General features: G+C 50.2%; 1 protein-coding gene and 1 long non-coding RNA gene across 3 annotated transcripts in view; one reads left to right on the top strand and one right to left on the bottom strand.

The window, feature by feature from the left end:
- The window catches only part of LOC147108942 (tyrosine-protein kinase HCK-like), a 35,737-nt gene extending 16,157 nt beyond the window's left edge, over window positions 1-19,580 (top strand). Inside the window, exons 6-10 of the mRNA XM_086005917.1 lie at window positions 760-942; window positions 5,802-5,878; window positions 5,988-6,141; window positions 8,632-8,763; window positions 12,878-19,580. Coding sequence (XP_085862043.1) covers window positions 760-942; window positions 5,802-5,878; window positions 5,988-6,141; window positions 8,632-8,763; window positions 12,878-13,044 — 713 coding nt within the window. The 3' untranslated portion in view covers window positions 13,045-19,580. The remainder of the gene's footprint in view (window positions 1-759; window positions 943-5,801; window positions 5,879-5,987; window positions 6,142-8,631; window positions 8,764-12,877) is intronic.
- The window catches only part of LOC147108943 (uncharacterized), a 60,285-nt gene continuing 44,413 nt past the window's right edge, over window positions 4,435-20,306 (bottom strand). For both annotated transcript variants that reach the window (XR_015080691.1, XR_015080693.1), the window contains exon 3: window positions 4,435-4,754. This is a non-coding gene — a long non-coding RNA (uncharacterized LOC147108943). The remainder of the gene's footprint in view (window positions 4,755-20,306) is intronic.

Raw genomic sequence — 20,306 nt, forward strand, 5'->3', positions numbered from 1 at the left:
CAGCCTCACAACTCTCTGTGTGAAGGAGTTTGTCCTGCCCTCTGTTCTAAATGTGTCAGGCTGGTGTCAGTCATGGCTCAGTGGCTCACACTCCTGCCTCGGAGTCAGAAGGCCGTGGGTTAAGTCCTGGTCCAGAGACTTGAGCACAGAATTGAAGCTGACACTCCCAGTGCCGTGCTGAGAGAGTGCCGCACTGTCGGAGCTGCCGTCTTTCAGATGAGACGCTAAACCGAGGCCCCGTCCGCTCTCTCAGGTGGACATAAAAGATCCCACAGCAAATTTTGAAAAAGAGCAGAGGAGTTCTCCCCAGTGTCCTGGGCCAATATTTATCACTCAGTCAACATCACTAACACAGATTATCGGGTCATTACTAGACTAATACCTGGAATGGGCGGGTTGTCTTATGAGGAAAGGTTGGACAGGCTAGGCTTGTATCCGCTGGAGTTTAGAAGAGTAAGAGGTGACTTGATTGAAACATATAAGATCCTGAGGGGTCTGGACAGGGTGGATGTGGAGAGGATGTTTCCTCTTGTGGGAGAATCTAGAACTAGGGGTCACTGTTTAAAAATAAGGGGTTGCCCATTTAAGACAGAGCTGTTTGTGAGATCTTGCTGTGTGCAAATTGGCTGCTGTTTCCCTACATTACAACAGTGACTACACTTCAAAAAGTACTTAATTGGCTGTTTAGTGCATTGGGACGTCCTGGTGAAAGGTGCTATAGAAATGTTGAAATAACTATTTATTTATTTATTTATTAAGATTTGAACAACAGCTGTCTCAGAGTGTCTGTGAAGGTGCAGAATGTGGAACGGACCACAGTCGACTCCTTCCTCAGAGAGGTCAGCATTCGGAAAGCTCTTCAGCACGACCGCCTGGTGCGGCTTCTCGGAGTGGTGACACGATCCGAGCCCATGCTCATTATCACCGAGTTCATGAGCCAAGGTAATACCTGAAGCCCTCTGGCACGCTCAGAGGTTCCAATATCAAGGTGCCACGTGTGCTGACTGCTGTGGTACTAAGCAATGTGGACCAGGCTCTATCTCTGGCCAGTGCTGAGCCAGGGAGCTGCCATTGGTCTCTACGCTCTCAAGTTATGCAGGAGAAAGATCTGCTAATCATCATTCATTGACCCTCACTTGGAAGTGCTTGAGTTTGGGTGTTCATAGAATCTTACAGCACAGGAGGCCATTCGGCCTGTCGTGTCTGTGCCGGCTCTTTGAAAGAACTGTTCAATTTAGTCCCACACCCCAGCTTTTTTCACAGAACCCTGCAAATTAGTCCTCTTCAAGTACATGCCCAATTCCCTTTTGAAAGTTCCTGTGCAATCTGCTTCCACCACCCTTTCAGATAGCGCGTTCCAGATCTTAACGACCATCTGTGTGAAGAAATTTCTCCTAATTTCCCCACTAGTTCTTTTGATGTAATGTTAGGTAATGACACATAGAAACATAGAAGATGGGAGCAGGAGTAGGCCATTCGGCCCCTCGAGCCTGCTCCGCCATTTAATGAGATCATGGCTGATCATCCAAATTCAGTACCCTGTCCCTGCTTTCTCCCCATATCCCTTGATCCCTTTAGCCGTAAGAAATATATCCAACTCCTTCTTGAATATATTTAATGAATTGGCCTCCACTGCCTTCTGTGGTAGAGAATTCCACAGGTTCACCACTCTTTGGGTGAAGAAATTCCTCCTCATCTCAGTCCTAAATGGCTTACCCCTTATCCTTAGACTGTGACCCCTGGTTCTGGACTCCCCCGCCATCGGGAACATCCTTCCTGCATCTAGTCTGTCTAGGCCTGTTAGAATTTTATAAGTTTCAACGAGATCCCCTCTCATTCTTCTCAACTCTCGCGAATATAAGCCTAATCAACCCAATCTCTCCTCATATGTCATTCCTGCCATCCCAGGTATCAGCCTGGTGAATCTTCGCTGCACTCCCTCCATGTCAAGAACATCCTTCCTCAGATAAGGCGACCAAAACTGCACACAATACTCAAGGTGTGGTCTCACCAAGGCCCTGTACAACTGCAGCAAGACATCCTTGCTCCTGTACTCGAATCCTCTCGCTATGAAGGCCAACATACCATTTGCTTTCTTAACCGCCTGCTGCACCTGCATGCTTACCTTCAGCGACTGGTGCACAAGGACACCCAGGTCTCATTGCACTTCCTCTTTTCCCAATCTATTGCCGTTCAGATAATAATCTGCCTTCCTATTTGTGCCACCAAAGTGGATAACCTCGCATTTATCCACATTATATTGCATCTGCCATGCACCTGCCCAATCACCCAACCTGTCCAAATCATACTGGAGTTTCTCTGCATCCTCCTCACAGCACACAGCCCACCCAGCTTTGTGTCGTCTGCAAACTTGGAGATATTACATCTAGTTCCCTCATCTAGATCATTAATATATATTGTGAATAACTGGGGTCCTAGTACCGATCCCTGCGGTACCCCACTAGTCACTGCCTGCCACTCGGAAAAAGACCCGTTTATTCCAACTCTTTGCTTCCTATCTGCCAACAAGTTTTCTATCCAAGTCAGTACCTTACCTCCAATCCCATGTGCCTTAACTTTGCACGCTAGTCTCTTATGCGGGACATGACTGAACCTGGCCCTGGTGTCTCTTCCAATATAACAACAACAACTTGCATTTATATAGCGCCTTTGATGTAGTAAAATGTCCCAAGGCGCTTCACAGGAGTGTTAAAACACAAAGAAAATTGACACCGAGCCACATAAGGAGAAATTAGGGCAGGTGACCAAAAGCTTGGTCAAAGAGGTAGGTTTTAAGGAGAAAAGAGAGGTAGCGAGGCGGAGAGGTTTAGGCAGGCAATTCCAGAGCTTAGGGCCCAGGCAGCAGAAGGCACGGCCACCAGTGGTTGAGCAATTATAATCAGGGATGCTCAAGAGGGCAGAATTAGAGGAGCGCAGATATCTCGGGGGGAGGGTTGTGGGGCTGAAGGAGATTACAGAGATAGGGAGGGGCGAGGCCGTGGAGGGATTTGAAAACGAGGATGAGAATTTTGAAATCGAGGCGTTGCTTAACGGGGAGCCAATGTCGGTCAGCGAGCACAGGGGTGATGGGTGAATGGGACTTGGTGCGAGTTAGGACACGGGGCAGTGAGCACAGAGGGTGATGGGTGAACGGGACTTGGTGCGAGTTAGGACACGGGGCAGTGAGCACAGGGGGCGATGGGTGAACGGGACTTGGTGCGAGTTAGGACACGGGCAGTGAGCACAGAGGGTGATGGGTGAACGGGACTTGGTGCGAGTTAGGACACGGGGCAGTGAGCACAGGGGGTGATGGGTGAATGGGACTTGGTGCGAGTTAGGACACGGGCAGTGAGCACAGAGGGTGATGGGCGAACGGGACTTGGTGCGAGTTAGGACACGGGGCAGTGAGCACAGAGGGTGATGGGTGAATGGGACTTGGTGCGAGTTAGGACACGGGGCAGTGAGCACAGGGGTGATCGGTGAATGGGACTTGGTGCGAGTTAGGACACGGGGCAGTGAGCACAGAGGGTGATGGGTGAATGGGACTTGGTGCGAGTTAGGACACGGGGCAGTGAGCACAGGGGGCGATGGGTGAACGGGACTGGGTGTGAGTTAGGACACGGGGCAGTGAGCACAGAGGGTGATGGGTGAATGGGACTTGGTGTGAGTTAGGACACGGGGCAGTGAGCACAGGGGGTGATGGGTGAACGGGACTGGGTGCGAGTTAGGACACGGGCAGTGAGCACAGAGGGTGATGGGCGAACGGGACTTGGTGCGAGTTAGGACACGGGCAGTGAGCACAGGGGGTGATGGGTGAACGGGACTTGGTGCGAGTTAGGACACGGGCAGCCGAGCTTTGGGTGACCTCAAGTTTACATAGGCTAGAATGTGGGAATGGTTGAATAATCTCCCAGTGCCCACTTTCTAGGCCTCCACTTGAGGAATAGTCAATTATGCGAGGTACCAGAGGGCCCCCACACCAGTAGAACTGAGCCTCAACAAAAAACCACGCTGTCTGATGAGAAATGGGAGAAAACTAGAAGCAAAAACAGAATTCAACTCAACGATGGAGACCAACTTGCCAAAGCATCAGGCAGCACCTCATAAACCCGTGACCTCCATCACCTAGGACAAGGGCAGTAGGTGCAGGAAAACCATCATCTCCAAGTCACACGCCATCCCGACCTGGAACTCCCTACCTAACAGTACAGTATTGCGGGAGTACCTTTACCACACGGACTGCAGCGGTTCAAGAAGGCGGCTCACCACCACCTCCCAAGGGCAATTAGGAATGGGTAATGACGTAAGAAAACTACTAGGCACTTGGTCTAAGCGTTAAACAAAGCTTTAATCAACTGTTTTACAACACGGAGGTCTAGTTGTGTCCTTCACTAGTTCCTGTTAAGAATGTCCTGCGCAAGCTGGGCCCGTGCCCGAGTATTTATACTCTCCCTGGACAGCACCACCCGTAGGCCGCTCAGTATTATTTCATAAGTCTTTCTTTTATGAATGACTGATTCATGTCAGGTAATAAATGCTGGCCTTGTCAACGACGTCCACACCCCAAGAATTAATTTAAAAATAATAATATCCGAGGTTTTCTATAGTTCCACAAAAGTTAAATGTCTACTTACAGTTGCCCTTTATCCAGACACTGATTCCTTGTGGCCAGTTTAAAAAGGACTGAATCATCACTGCCATTCTATCCAATATTTCCTGGACGACAGTAGCACAGGATGTTGGACATTTAATTTCTGTGGATCAATGAAATTCCAGGGAGTTATATCTCCACTCTTGTGGAACTGAAGAAAAAAAGTTGAACTGCGGCAGAAATACTGATACAAGTGTGAAATAGAGCTGCCTGTCAGATACTGAACACGGCAAGATCCAGCAAGATAACCTGATCAGCTTCTATATTTAACGGAATGAAAGATTGCATCTGCCACAAAAAGCTACACTTGTCTTAAAAGTCGGGGCGGGATTTGAACCCGTGACCTTGAGATGAAAGGACGACGTGCTCACCCACTGCCATATTATAAAAAGGGCGTGGAGGCACTGGAGAGGGGGCAGAGAAGATTTACAAGGATGATACCAGGAATGTGAGTTTACGCCTATCAGGAAAGGATGAACAGGCTGGGTCTCTTTTCTCTTGAAAAGAGAGGGCTGAGGGGTGACCTAATAGAGGTCTTTAAAGTTATGAAAGGTTTTGATAGAGTGGATACAGAGAGAGTGTTTCCACTTGTGGGGAAGAGCATAACTAGGGGCCATCAATATAAGATAGTCACCAAGAAATCCAATAGGGAATTCAGAAGAAACTTCTTTACCCAGAGAGTGGTGAGAATGTGGAACTCGCTACCACAGGGAGTGGTTGAGGCGAATAGTATCGATGGATTTAAGGGGAGGCTGGACAAGCACATGAGGGAGAAGGGAGTAGAGGGTTATGCTGATGGGTAGATGAGGAAAGACGGGAGGAGGCTCGAGTGGAGCATAAACACCGGCATAGATTGGTTGGGCCGAATGGCCTGTTTCTGTGCTGTATATCCTATGTAATTTCAATGTCTACATTTAGAATGGCAAATGTGTATGTAAACTTGTCATGCTGTAATTACATGACCCTGCCAGTGGGGGGCACTGCAGAAATAAGGTGATATCTGGAGTGCAAGATTGGAGATTTCTTTCTTTTCTATTTAAACTTGTACCGGGACCTGAGGGATTTGGCCCAAGTGCTATTCAGTCTAAAGTCTGCACTTTAAACAAGGAGAATGATCACACTTGTGATAACTGATCTCTTTTTTCTGAAGGGAATCTAAACAATTATTTAAGGAGCGACTTAGGCAGGCAGTTGGAGATGGTGCTGCTGATTGACTTTGCAAAGCAGGTAAGTGTTTCTCATTCCTGGGTGAGGTGGAGCATCCTTCCGGTTGAACAGCATACTGTGGGAGAAAATGGAACGGCAGCAAACTGAATAACGGCCCCCTTTTCCGCAGGTTGTGGATGGAATGATTTATGTGGAAGAGAACGGTTACGTGCATCGGGATCTGAGGTCAGCCAACATTCTTCTGTCCGACACACTGGAGTGCAAGATTGGAGATTTCAGCCTAGCTCAGAAACTCGACGGCCACAGACACGTCCTCCTCAAAGGTACATGCGACTGGAGAAGATCAGAAACATGCTTTGGATAATAAAGAGGCTTAGAAAATGTATCCAGTGCATACCTGAGCCCCGCAGATGAAGAAATTCCAGGTTTTATCTCCACTCCACACCCTGCTGGAAAGTGCTCTTGTGTGGAGATCAGCAAAGGTAGGATCAGGATGTGAGGCCTACAACAGTCAAATACCCAACTGACATTGAGTGCCTAGGGTCACACACTAATTATTGCCACTTGGCTCAGCCGGGGCTCAGTGGGCAGCACTCTCACCTCTGCGTCACCAGGTCGTGGGTTCAAGTCCCACTCCAGAGACTTGAGCACAAAAGTCTAGGCTGACACTCCCAGTGCTGTACTGAGGGAGCGCCGCACTGTCAGAGGGGCAGTACTGAAGGAGTGCTGCACTGTCAGAGGGTCAGCACTGAGGGAGCGCTGCACTGTCAGAGGGGCAGTACTGAGGGAGCGCTGCACTGTCAGAGGGTCAGCACTGAGGGAGCGCTGCACTGTCGGAGGGGCAGTACTGAGGGAGCGCCGCACTGTCAGAGGGGCAGTACTGAAGGAGTGCTGCACTGTCGGAGGGTCAGTACTGAGGGAGTGCTGCACTGTCGGAGGGTCAGTACTGAGGGAGTGCTGCACTGTCAGAGGGGCAGTACTGAGGGAGTGCTGCACTGTCGGAGGGGCAGTACTGAGGGAGTGCTGCACTGTCAGAGGGGCAGTACTGAAGGAGTGCTGCACTGTCGGAGGGTCAGTACTGAGGGAGTGCTGCACTGTCAGAGGGGCAGTACTGAGGGAGTGCTGCAATGTCGGAGGGTCAGTGCTGAGGGAGCGCCGCACTGTCGGAGGGTCAGTGCTGAGGGAGCGCAGCACTGTCGGAGAGGTAGTTCTGAGGGAGCGCCGCACTGTCGGAGTGGCAGTACTGAGGGAGCGCCGCACTGTCGGAGGGGCAGTACTGAGGGAGCGCCGCACTGTTGGAGGGTCAGTGCTGATGGAGCGCCGCACTGTCGGAGGGGCAGTACTGAGGGAGCGCCGCACTGTCGGAGGGTCAGTACTGAGGGAGCGCCACACTGTCGGAGGGGCAGTACTGAGGGAGCGCCGCACTGTCGGAGGGGCAGTGCTGAGGGAGCGCCGCACTGTCGGAGGGGCAGTACTGAGGGAGCGCCGCACTGTCGGAGGGGCAGTACTGAGGGAGCGCCGCACTGTCGGAGGGTCAGTGCTGGGAGAGCGCCGCACTGTCGGTGGGGCAGTACTGAGGGAGCACCGCACTGTCGGAGGGGCAGTACTGAGGGAGCGCCGCACTGTCGGAGGGGCAGTACTGAGGGAGCGCCGCACTGTCGGAGGGGCAGTACTGAGGGAGCGCCGCACTGTCGGAGGGGCAGTACTGAGGGAGCGCCGCACTGTCGGAGGGGCAGTACTGAGGGAGCGCCGCACTGTCGGAGGGGCAGTACTGAGGGAGCGCCGCACTGTCGGAGGGGCAGTACTGAGGGAGCGCCGCACTGTCGGAGGGTCAGTGCTGGGAGAGCGCCGCACTGTCGGAGGGGCAGTACTGAGGGAGCGCCGCACTGTCGGAGGGGCAGTACTGAGGGAGCGCCGCACTGTCGGAGGGGCAGTACTGAGGGAGCGCCGCACTGTCGGAGGGGCAGTACTGAGGGAGCGCCGCACTGTCGGAGGGGCAGTGCTGAGGGAGCGCCACACTGTCGGAGGGGCAGTGCTGAGGGAGCGCCGCACTGTCGGAGGGGCAGTGCTGAGGGAGCGCCGCACTATCGGAGGTGCAGTGTTGAGGGAGCGCCGCACTGTTGGAGGTGCCATCTTTCAGATGAGACGTTAAACCGAGGCCCCGTCTGCCCTCTCAGGTGGATGTAAAAGAACCTGTGGCACTATTTCGAAGAAGAGCAGGGGGGAGTTCTTCCCTGTGTCCTGGGCCAATATTTATCTCTCAATCAGCATCACTAAAACAGATTATCTGGTCATTATCACCTTGCTGTTTGTGGGAGCTTGCTGTGCTCAAACTGGCTGCCGCGTTTCCCACATTACAATAATGACTACACTTCAAAAAGCACTTCATTGGCTGTAAAGCGCTTTGGGGCGTCGTGAAAGGGGCTGCAGAACTACAAGTTCGTTCTTTCATGTGACCCCAATTTACATTTTAAACAGGCCCTCCCGCCTGACTCAACGGGCCGCTCCTGGCGGTGGGTGGCAGGGAGCTATGGACATTGCCAGGGCAACAGGGCGGTAAGTCATTGCCTGCCATTTTCGGGATGCTGCCGTCACGTTTCCGCCAGGTGGGAGGCCACAGAATTCAGCCGTCTGTCTCAGTAGCATACCACAACATGCATCCACCAACTGCACTATCAACAGGGCCATTGATAGAATCGGAGTATCTTGCAGCACAGAAGGAGGCCATTCGGCCCATTGCACCTGTGCTGGCTCTTTGAAAGAGCTCTCCAATGAGTCCCGCTGAATTCAATATTAATGTCTTCCGCTTCCAGATGAAAAAGTCGCAGTTAAATGGACAGCGCCTGAAGTGTTCAGGGAGGAATCACACTCCACAAGATCTGATGTCTGGTCCTTTGGGATTTTCTTAATGGAACTGGTGACGTATGGGCAGACACCATATCCAGGTAAGTGATGCCTTTAACCCAAGGGGCCAATATTCGCAGTGGGAGAATGCTGCACTCCCAATTACAGGCCGACAACAGTGTGTATCAGCTACAAGATGTACTGCAGCAACTCGCCCAGGCTTCTTCAGCATCCCCCAAACCGGCGACCTCTAGAAGGACAAGGGCAGCAGGCGCATGGGAACACCACCACCTCCGAGTTCTCCTCCAAGTCACACACTATCCTGACTTGGAAATATATCGGCCGTTCCTTCATCGTCGCTGGGTCAGAATCCTGGAACTCCCTCCCTAACAGCACTGTGGGAGCTCCTTCACCACGCGGACTGCAGCAGTTCAAGAAGGCGGCTCACCACCTCCTTCTCAAGGGGCAATTAAGGGTTGTTGATTAGTGACCTAGTTGTTCACATAACCCCAGCTGATGAAGCTTGAATGTTGACTGGCGGGTATAAAATTGAATGATTTGGTGAAACACAGGGAACCGAGTGGTGAGAGTCACAAAATCCCGGGCTCTGGAACTAGATAACTGACATCATCAGAGACCATTATAAATGGGGTCCTTGGCTTTATTAGGGCGACTGAATTGTACACACTAGGAAGGTCCCAGGCTCTACAAAGGGGTGGATGTTATGTTGCAGTTGTCTAAAACTCTGGTCAGACTCCATCTGGAGCACTCCGTCCAACTCTGGGCACTGCACCTCAGGAATGGAGGCCAGTCAGCCTAACGTCGGTGCTGGGGAAACCTTCAGAGACAATAATCATTAGTATTGGCTAATAAATGAAAGCCAGCACTGATTAATTAAAGGCAAATCGTGTTTGACTAACTTGATCGAGTTCTTTGATGAAGCAACATAGAAACATAGAAACATAGAGATAGGAACAGGAGTAGGCCATTCGGCCCTTCAAGCCTGCTCCGCCATTCAATGAGATCATGGCTGATCTTCGTCTGAGATCATAGCTGATCTTACCAGTTCAGTACCCCGTCCCCGCCTTTTCTCCGTAACCCTTAATCCCCTTAGCCTTCAGAAATATATCCAATTCTCTCTTGAAAATATTTATTGAATTAGCCTTCACAGCCCTCTGTGGCAGGGAATTCCACAGGCTCACCACTCTTTGAGTGAAGAAATTCTTCCTCATCTCTGTTTTAAATGATTTGCCCGCTATTTTTAGACTGTGGCCCCTGGTTCTGTGCTCCCCGGCCATTGGAAACATTCTCTCTGAATTCAGCCTGTCCAGGCCTGCCATAATTTTATATGTTTCGATGAGATCCCCTCTCAATCTTCTAAACTCCAGTGAGTACAAGCCCAAACTATTTAATCTCTCTTCGTAGGTCATTCCCGCCATTCCAGGTATCAGCCTGGTGAATCGCCGTTGCACTCTTTCCATGGCAAGAACATCCTTCCGCAGATGGGGCGACCAAAACTGTACACAATACTCCAGATGCGGTCTCACCAGCACCTTGTACAGCTGTAGTAAGGTATCCCTATTCCTATACTCGAACCCCCTTGATATGAAGGCCAACATACCATTTGCCTTCTTGATCGCCTGTTGCACCTGCATGCTCTCCTTCAGTGACTGGTGCACAAGAACACCCAGGTCCCTCTGCACTTCCCCATCTCCCAATCTATTGCCATTTAGATAATAATCTACCCTCCTGTTTTTACCCCCAAAGTGGATAACCTCGCATTTATCCACATTATAGTGCATCTGCCACGTATCTGCCCATTCCCCCAACCTGTCCAAATCGCACTGTAGCCTCCTGACATCCTCATCAGAGCCCACCCCTCCTCCTAGTTTAGTGTCGTCAGCGAATTTGGAAATATTGCATCCAATTCCCTGATCCAGATCATTTATATATATTGTGAACAGCTGGGGTCCCAGGACAGATCCTTGCGGCACCCCGCTGGTCACTGCCTGCCACTCCGAAAACGAGCCGTTTATTCCAACTCTCTGTTTTCTATCCGCCAGCCAGTTCTCTATCCACGTTAATACTTTGCCCCCAATCCCATGAGCCTTAATTTTGCATGATAATCTTTTGTGTGGAACCTTATCGAAGGCTTTCTGGAAGTCAAGGTACACCACATCCACTGGCTCTCCCCCATCTATTTTACCAGTTACTTCCTCAAAAAATTCCAGCAGATTAGTCAAACATGATTTACCCTTTGTAAATCCATGTTGACTCTGTCCGATCCTTTCCCCATTTGTCAAGTGCTCCGCTATTTTATCCTTAATGGACTCTAGCATTTTGCCCACAACCGATGTAAGGCTTACTGGTCTATAATTCCCTGCTTTCTCTCTACCCCCCTTTTTAAATATTGGGGTAACATTAGCTACCCTCCAATCCACGGGTACTGTTCCCGAGTCAATGGAGTTCCGGAAGATGATCCTTAGAGCATCTGCTATCTCCAGGGCCACCTCCTTAAGTACCCTAGGATGTAGTTTATCAGGCCCCGGGGATTTGTCGGCCTTCAGTCCCCTCAACTTACCCAACACCATATCCCTAGAGATACTAATTTCTGTCAGCTCCTCCCTCTCATTAGTCCCTATGTTTGCCGATATTCCTGGGAGGTTATTTGTGTCCTCCTTTGTGAATACAGAACCAAAGTATGAGTTTAATTGGTCTGCCATTTCCTTATTCTCCATTATATATTCTCCCGAATCGGACTGCAAGGGACCGACTTGGGATTTTACCAGTCTTTTCCTCCTGATATACCGATAAAAGCTTTTGCAGTCTGTCTTTATGTTTGCTGCAAGTTTACTTTCGTATTCTATTTTCCCCTTCCTGATTAATCCCTTTGTCCTCTTTTGCTGTATCCTGTACTGCCCCCAATCTTCCGGTCTGGTGCTTTTTTTTGCCAGTTGATATGCCCTTTTTTTTGATTTTATGCTGTCCCTAATTTCCCTCGTTATCCACGGTTGAGTGTAGTGCGGTTGATGTTGTGTATATAAACTTTCAAAAGGGGGTTGATAAAGTACCACATAATAGACTTGTTAGCAAAATTAAAGCTCATGGGATTAAAAGGACATGGCAGCATGGATACAAAATTGGCTAAGGGACAGAAAGCAGATAGTCGTGGCGAACGGTTGTTTTTCAGACTGGAGGGAAGTATACAGTGGTGTTCCCCAGGGGTTAGTATTAGGACCACTGCTCTTTTTGATATATATTAATGACCTGGACCTGGGTATACAGGGCACAATTACAAAGTTTGCAGATGACACGAAACTCAGAAATGTAGTAAACAATGAAGTGAATAGTAACAGTCTTCAGGAGGATATAGACAGACTGGTGAAATGGGCAGACACATAGCAGATGAAATTTAACACACAAAAGTGTGAAATGATGCATTTTAGTAGGAAGAATGAGGAGAGAAAATATAAACTAAATGGTACAATTTTAAAGGGGGTGCAGGATCAGAGAGACCGGGGGGTGTACGTACACAAATCTTTGAAGGTGGCAGGACAAGTTGAGAAGGCTGTTAAAGAAGCGTTTGGGATCATTGGCTTTATTAATGGAGAACAGAGTACAAAAGCAAGGAAGTTATGTTAATATATAAACAGAAAATTCTAGAAACACTCAGTAGGTCAGGCAGCATGTGGAGAGAGAAACAGTTAACGTTTCGGGTTGGTGACTTTTCGTCAGAATCTGTTCACGTACAGGCCCAGACCGGGTAAGGACGGCAGGTTTCCTCCCCTAATGGACATCAGTGAACCAGTTGGGTTTTCACGACAATCCAACAGCTTCATGGTCACTTTTACTGAGACCGAATATTTATTTCCAGATTTTTATTTCTATATTTTTCTTTTAAAATTAATTCAAATTCCCAAACTGCCCTGGTGTAATTTTGTCTGGTAATGCACCTGTGAAGCGTCTTGGGACGTTATACTGCATTAAAGGTGCTATATAAATGCAAGTTGTTGTTGGGATTTGAATTAATCTCTGGATTATTAGTCCAGACCTCTGGAGTACTCATCCAGTAACATAACCACTACACTACCGTGCCCCTCCCTTTGATGCAAGGGATGCTACCATTCAAAGAACAGATGATCCCCCACAGGCAGCTCCTGCCACCTGCACTGTTACCACCCACAGTGGAATTTACTGATGTCTCATTTCTTTCAGGTCTAACCTTTGCCCAAACTGTTGACTTCCTGAAGAGTGGTCTTCGCATGCAACGGCCAGTGGGGTGCACTGAGGAGTTGTATTGTGTTATGTCGATGTGCTGGGAGGAGCATCCTTGGAGTCGGCCATCATTTAAACAACTGCGGAACCTTCTGGAAAATCTTTAAGCCTTTCTTGCTGCCTTGGCATCGCACTCCACGGTGTGACGGAAACCCCAATCGGATTAGAGCTGCAACTGTGCATCTGAACCTTCCCCTCGCTCTATTCTGAAGCCCTTGGACTCGAAACAGTGCAGGCTGAGTTAGTCAGATCTGGAAATCACTGTGTCATGTCCCACCTGACTGAATTTCCTCTCCTTCCTGTCTCGGCGTGGATTGAGGTTAAATGTAACCTGCCTGGTCATTGCCTTGCCTGAGATCAGCACTGACCATGAATCTAACCCAGGACGTCCCTGCTGACATGTGGAACTCGGTTAATTCAGCTTCCGAAACTTCATTATTCAGTATAGGGAAAAAAATGTGGTTGGTATCATTAGAGAGAGAGAGAGATACAGATTTCACTTAGCAACAGCTGGTGTTCGCAACCAACTGGTCTTGGATATTTTCATAATAGAATGTTTAGATTAGAAATGTTATGTTATGATAAGAATGTCTAGAGACTAGAAGGTTTATGCTTACCACAGCAAGGCCATGGTGTTTTTACGTGCATCTAACGTTGTTGATGTATGTTGAAGAAAATGTAGACTTGTGTCTCTGGACTATGCAGTAGCCAGAGACTACCATATTGGGCAATGCCAGTTCCAGTTTGATAAGAAAACAGTGTATAAATATAAGCTTTTTCCTTTGTTAAAGCAGCACGAGCGGGACCCATGCCTAGGTTCCCCACAAAGCGTTGTTATTGCAAGTCAACCAGTAACACAAGGATAGGCGGCAATGTAAGCAGTGTAGATGGATGCATAAATTACAGAGACATTAATGGATTCAATGAATGGGCAAAACTGTGACAAATGGATTTTAATGTGGACAAATGTGAGGTCATCCACTTTGGACCTTAAAAGGATAGAACAGGGTACTTTCTAAATGGTGAAAAGCTAGAAACAGTGGAGTTCCAAAGAGACTTGAGGATCTGATTCATGCACATAAAACAGAAATAATCAAAAAGGCTAATGGAATGCTGGCCTTTATATCTAGAAGACTAAAATACAAGAGGGTAGAAGTTATGCTACAGCTATACAAAGCCCTGGTTAGACCACACCTTGGGAAAGATATGCAGAGGGTACAGAGATTGACCAGAATTCAAGGGTTAAACTATGAGGAGAGATTACACAAACTATGTTGCACTCCCAGGAAGTTTTTTTTAAAAGGGGCTATTAAGGGGAACTGACAGGGTGTAGAGAGAGAAATTTGCAGATTTATCACATTGACCAGTGTCAGAAGAATCTGAAGAGTAGCCAGTATGTCTGGCTTATAAGTGACTGCTCTTCCAAATGAGGTTCAGTAGCAGACATCAGAAATTGAAAATTGGTTTGAGGAATAAAGGATAAGGTAGTCTCTGATTGAATAAAGAAGGAGAAAGGGAAAGATTCTGTCCGTTTTCTACTGTTAAAATATTTTAGGATACTACCTCTTTAAAAAGCTTATGTGAAGGTTTTTGGTGCCACTGTGGCTCCGCCCACGTCTCCCTTTTGTGTACGTGTTAAAAGTTTTGTTTCACTGAAGAAACTAATTGCTTTGTTCAGTTATAGTCAATGGGGGAGAAATTCGGTTGGTAGCGCCAGCGATTAGCGCCTAAAGAGGCCGAGAAGTGGGGCGCTAACCAACTAGCGCCCGGGCGCAGCGAACCCTGCGCCTCTTCCCAAATTGAGTGGACTTTTAGCGCTGGCACTAAATCTTAGCGCCCGCTCACGGGCGCAGGCAGATCATGACGTCATTTCAGTGTGCAACGCCTTTTTGGCGCCCCGGACCAGAAATTCAGTGGCGCCCCCCTCCGTTCCGCCTGGCGCTAATAAGGACAGCTTACCTGGAACGTTCCCCAGTCGCTCTCGGGCTGGGGGGCGTTCTTTAAAGGGGACTGCACTGGTATAAAAGCGGCAGCCATTTTGGGAGCACAACTTCTTCGAGAGTTTCACAGAGTTGCTGAGCTGCACTCTGAGAGCCATTTCACCAGTGAGCCAGCGCTGGCAGAGGAACTTCAGCCTTCTGACCATCACCTTGCTGCTGGTGAGCATTTACAACAGGAAAACTTTCTTGTGCGCTATTATTATGGGGGCTGCATTGGAGGGGAACGTCCTGCTGCTGAACCATCTGGAAAGGGCACAGAGACGCAGGGAGAGAGGGGCAGGCATGGTCAGACGGAGGAGGGCCAACAGACGTCGCCACATCAGACCTTACGCTGCCAGGGTTTTCCGACAGCTGTTCTTCTACTTGAACATGTCAGAGGAGCAGTGTCTCAGAAGGCTGCGCTTCAGAAAGGAGGCGGTGACTGAGCTGTGCCACCTGCTTCAGCCAGATCTGCAGCCTCAGATAAGGTGCAGGACCTCTCTGTCGGTGGCTGTCAAGATGACTGTTGCCCTGAACTTCTACGCGAGCGGCTCCTTTCAGGCCGCAACTGGGGACATAGCCAACATATCACAGTTTGCGGTGCATTGCTGCATCCGTCAAGTAACTGATGCCCTGTTTAAAAGGAGGCGGCAGTACATCTCCTTCCCTATGACACTGGACAAGCAGCGGGAGCGCGCAGAAGGCTTCGCAGCAATAGCGGACTTCCCCATGGTGCAGGGCGCCATTGACTGCACGCATGTGGCTTTGCGGGCGCCTGTATTGAATCCGGAGGAGTTCCGCAACCGCAAGGGGTTCCATTCCTTGAATGTGCAGCTGGTCTGTGACCACCGACAGCTGATTCTCGCAGTCAATGCGCAGTTCCCAGGCAGCAGCCACGACGCCTTCATACTGCGCCAGACTTCAGTTGCAGACCTTTGAGGCCCCGGCTCACCCAGGAGGCTGGCTTCTCGGTGACAAGGGCTATCCTCTGTTCCCATGGCTGATGACCCCGCTCCGTTCGCCCAGCACCCTTGCTGAAGAGCGCTACAATGTGAGCCATCAGGAGACGAGGAACATTGTGGAGCACGCAATCGGCGTGCTGAAGCAGCGGTTCCGCTGTCTGGACCATTCCGGAGGCGCCCTGCAGTACTCACCTGAGCGAGTCTCCCACTTCGTGGTTGTCTGCTGCATGCTCCATAACCTTGCCACCCTGCGCACCCAGCCAATGCCAGCAGACATTGAAAGACCAGCAGAGGAGGAGGAGGACGACGACCAAGACGTGAGGGAGGCACAAACTGGAAGGGCCGTCCGTCAGAGGCTGATTAGAAGTCGCTTCTAGGTCCCTCTCATGGAATGCTTGGTGCCATTCAAAGAGCAGGAATGGAACCATTCTGATAACCCAAAGCCTATGAAGGGCAATATGAATGTAAATAGCAGACATGGCCAATGTAAATAAAAACATTTGTTTATTTTGCAAAATGTGCTTCCTTCCAACATGACAAAGCAATGGCAACAGAAAGCAAAACTAACACTCTAACACATAAGTGTATCGCACACCCGGGAGAATATCCAAAACATAACTAACATTCAGACCAGGTGGCTCGCACACCCGGGAGACTATCCAAAACATTACTAACATTCAGACCAGGTGGCTCGCACACCCGGGAGACTATCCAAAACATTACTAACATTCAGACCAGCATCCACGGCCTTGATTTCTACAAATAAGACGTCTCAGCAGCACCTTCTACTCTTTCCCCCTTGATGGTGATCTACTTCTCTTGCGAGATCGGCCCCTTCCCTCCTTGCAACTCCTCCGAAATGGGACCCCAGTGGTTGCATCAAGGCTGGGGGAGGCCTGCTGACTGTCCGAAAGCGCAGATGCCCGAGGGACGGCCTGGACGACCTCTGGGCTTGGAGGGCCCGGATGCTGACTGCCCCAACTGTGCATGGGTGGAAGCAGTCTGTCCTGCAGGTGGTGGCAGCTGCAGTGGAGACGTGCCAGTGGTGGCATGAGGAATGCTGTCATCCTGAGAGCAGACACCTGCTCTGTGGTTGGCCGACACACTGGCATTCTGACGGGGCAGCACCGCAGCATGCGCACCAATCGGCTGGTCCACAGATTGCTGGCCTGCTGTGGTGCCGCAAGGGCCCCGGGTAATCCTGCCTGATCCAGCGAGGGTGGCAGCAGTCAGTGGTCGCGTGGCCTCAATCTGCGTCTGCATGAGACCAGCGAGTGACTGCATGGCAGCACTCAGCACTTGCGTGGCAGGTGCCAGTGCTTCGGTGAAGCCCTGGACAGTCCTTTCCAGTGCTTCGGTGAAGGCCGGGACAGTCCTTTCCAGTGCTTCGGTGAAGCCCAGGACAGTCCTTTCCAGTGCTGCCCCAAAGTCCTGCGCACTCCTGGCCTGTGCTGTCCCGAAGCCCTGCGCACTCCTTGCCTGTTCTGCCCCGAAGTCCTGCGCACTCCTTGCCTGTGCTGCGCCGAAGTCTTGGACACTCCTTGCCAGTGTCTCGATGGATTCAGGCATACTTGCCACTGCAGCCATGAGCTCAGTGTGCCTGAGCCGAGCCTGGGCGCTCATTTCTGCGAGGGCACGCACCTCTTCTGCGCTCTATGCAGCAGTACTCGCGGCCTGACTAGCCCTCCGGGGAGACGGCTCCCGAGCTTCCCTACCCCCCTTGCGTTGCTGGAGCCCGCTGGTTCCTGCAACTGGTTCCTCCTCAGAGCCTTCCCCCCACCGCTCCCCTCCAGGGAAGTAATATCCCCAGTCTGCAGATGGGCTGGCTCGCCTGAGGGTGGCAGGGATGGTCCGGCTTCCTCCTGCTCGTCGCCTCCGGAGTCAGTGGCAGCTTGAGGGCCCGGCTCCCGAGCTGGTGATGCAGCATCTGAAAGCAGGGAGGTTGAAGAGTGGCTTTAGCAAAAGGACAGGGTGGCAGCAAGGGATGCATGAGTGCTGTAATGCTCTGACTTGGGTCCAGAGTGAAAAAGCATGCTGGTGGGGGGAACAAGTGGAAGCAGAGAGTTCAAAAAGGTGATGACCTTACCATCGCTGTGCACAATGGGGTCGGCAGCTCCAGTGGTGACAGGACCAATCATCCGGCTTCCAACAATCTGGTGGACTCGTTCCTCCAGGTCCGTGAGTGTCTGCAGGTGAGGCCGACCTCCTCCGGTACAAAGCTGCTCCCTCCGGTTCCTGGCCAGCTTGGCCTGCAGGAGAAAGGACGGGAAGTGATGATACATTATGCCCCCCCATGGTAGAATAGCCCTTACATTATGCCCTGAGCTGACATCACATGCCCCCCATGGTAGAATAGCCCTTACATTATGCCCTGAGCTGACATCACATGCCCCCCATGGTAGAATAGCCCTTACATTATGCCCTGAGCTGACATCACATGCGCCCCATGGTAGAATAGCCCTTACATTATGCCCTGAGCTGACATCACATGCCCCCCATGGTAGAATAGCCCTTACATTATGCCCTGAGCTGACATCACATGCGCCCCATGGTAGAATAGCCCTTACATTATGCCCTGAGCTGACATCACATGCGCCCCATGGTAGAATAGCCCTTACATTATGCCCTGAGCTGACATCACATGCGCCCCATGGTAGAATAGCCCTTACATTATGCCCTGAGCTGACATCACATGCGCCCCATGGTAGAATAGCCCTTACATTATGCCCTGAGCTGACATCACATGCGCCCCATGGTAGAATAGCCCTTACATTATGCCCTGAGCTGACATCACATGCCCCCCATGGTAGAATAGCCCTTACATTATGCCCTGAGCTGAATGTGCGTGTGTGTTTCCAGAAAGGGCCGTGTGTGCTGGCTGACAGATGGCCATTGGGGCTTCGCGCACCCTCTGGCCATAAAGTCAGGTGCAGATGGAGGGATGAAGATGATTGGGAAAAAGGCACTCACCCTAACGACCCGAGTGAGATCGTTGAACTTCTTCCTGCATTGCACAGGAGTCCTGGGCACGATGCTGCTGGAGGCGACTCTTTGACAAACTTCCCTCCAAGCCCTGCGGTACTCGCTCTGATGAGGCCTCCTGCCATTGTCGGGGTACAGCACCGCTCGCCGGCGCTCCACTGCACCAACCAAAGCATCCAATGCCCCATCGGTAAAGCGCTCCACTCTCTGCCTCACCCTCTCCATCTGTTGAAAGTTTGGAACGCCACAGAATGCACAGCGCCGATTTTGAGGCCTACAAGGCGCAGAGTGTGGCAGCTGATCCTAATTGATCCGCCCCTTTAAGAGCTGGCCGGCGCCAGCATGTCTCGGGGAAATCGATTATTGACAGCACCTGCGCTGCGCCCGGCCGCCGAGAAATTGAGTAGCGCCGCCGGGTTAGCGCCTTAAGAGTCCCGTGCAGTGCCTGATTTTATGCCGCAATCACCTTGAGGGGCGCAGCAACCCAATATTGCTCGAGGTGGCGATAAGTTGCGCCTGGCGATAAAATTTGCGCAGCGCCAATTCTAGCGCCCCAAACGGGGCTATACCGAATTTCTCCCCCAATATCTTTACAGTCATTTGGAAAGACACCTGAAGAAAGAAAAGGAAAGATGTAGTTTATTGTAAGCACGTGCTATTTGGTTTTATTTTATCTGTTCTGTATTGTGTTTCGTCAATAAAATATTGGTCTGAATTAAATTGGAGCTATTGAGGTTTAACTAACCTATTAAATGATGAAAACCCGACTTTCAATGTGGCCACAGTGAAATTCTGGTTACTTAAAATTGTGTGAGGGTCTCCAGTTCCGGACATGAGGCTTTCACATTGGGGGAAAGAAAGGGGGAAGACATCCTATAGTTGGAACAGAATTGGTGTGTGTGCAAATGTAAATGTAATGGCCCAGAAATTGGTGTCGGGGGCTTCCCGCGGGTGCAAGCCCCCGACCTACACTTACCTAGCGCGCCGACAGTTGAGGCCTGGCCCTGCGTGGATTTCCTGTCAGTGGCCTGGTCCAGCTCCCGGCGCGCTGTGCTTGCGTGATCCAGCGGCGTAGTTAGTGCGATGCGTCAGCTGGGATCACGTGAGCACTGGGCAACCAATCGGAGGAGGGAAAAGTCCATTCATGAGTTTGACATAAGACCTGTCAAACTCATGAAAACTCTGGGCGCCCAAAACAGTACATAACCTTAAAATAAAAAATTTTTTAAATCACACTATTTAAATCAACTATAAATAACATTAAATAACCATTTTAAACAATAATTTAAATTTTTGAAAAAAATAATTTTATTAAAAATCGGAGCTAAAAATACACTTACCTGACTGTAAAGTATTTAAAAATAATAAACCTGTGGAAAAAAGTTCTAATTTTAATGAATTGACCGCTTACCTTTCAAAATGAAGTCCTTACGTCTGCTTTTTTAA

Source organism: Somniosus microcephalus, chromosome 13, assembly GCF_052327205.1.
Source record: "Somniosus microcephalus isolate GS21.2 chromosome 13, FLI_Smic_1.0, whole genome shotgun sequence".
Lineage (NCBI taxonomy): Eukaryota > Metazoa > Chordata > Chondrichthyes > Squaliformes > Somniosidae > Somniosus > Somniosus microcephalus.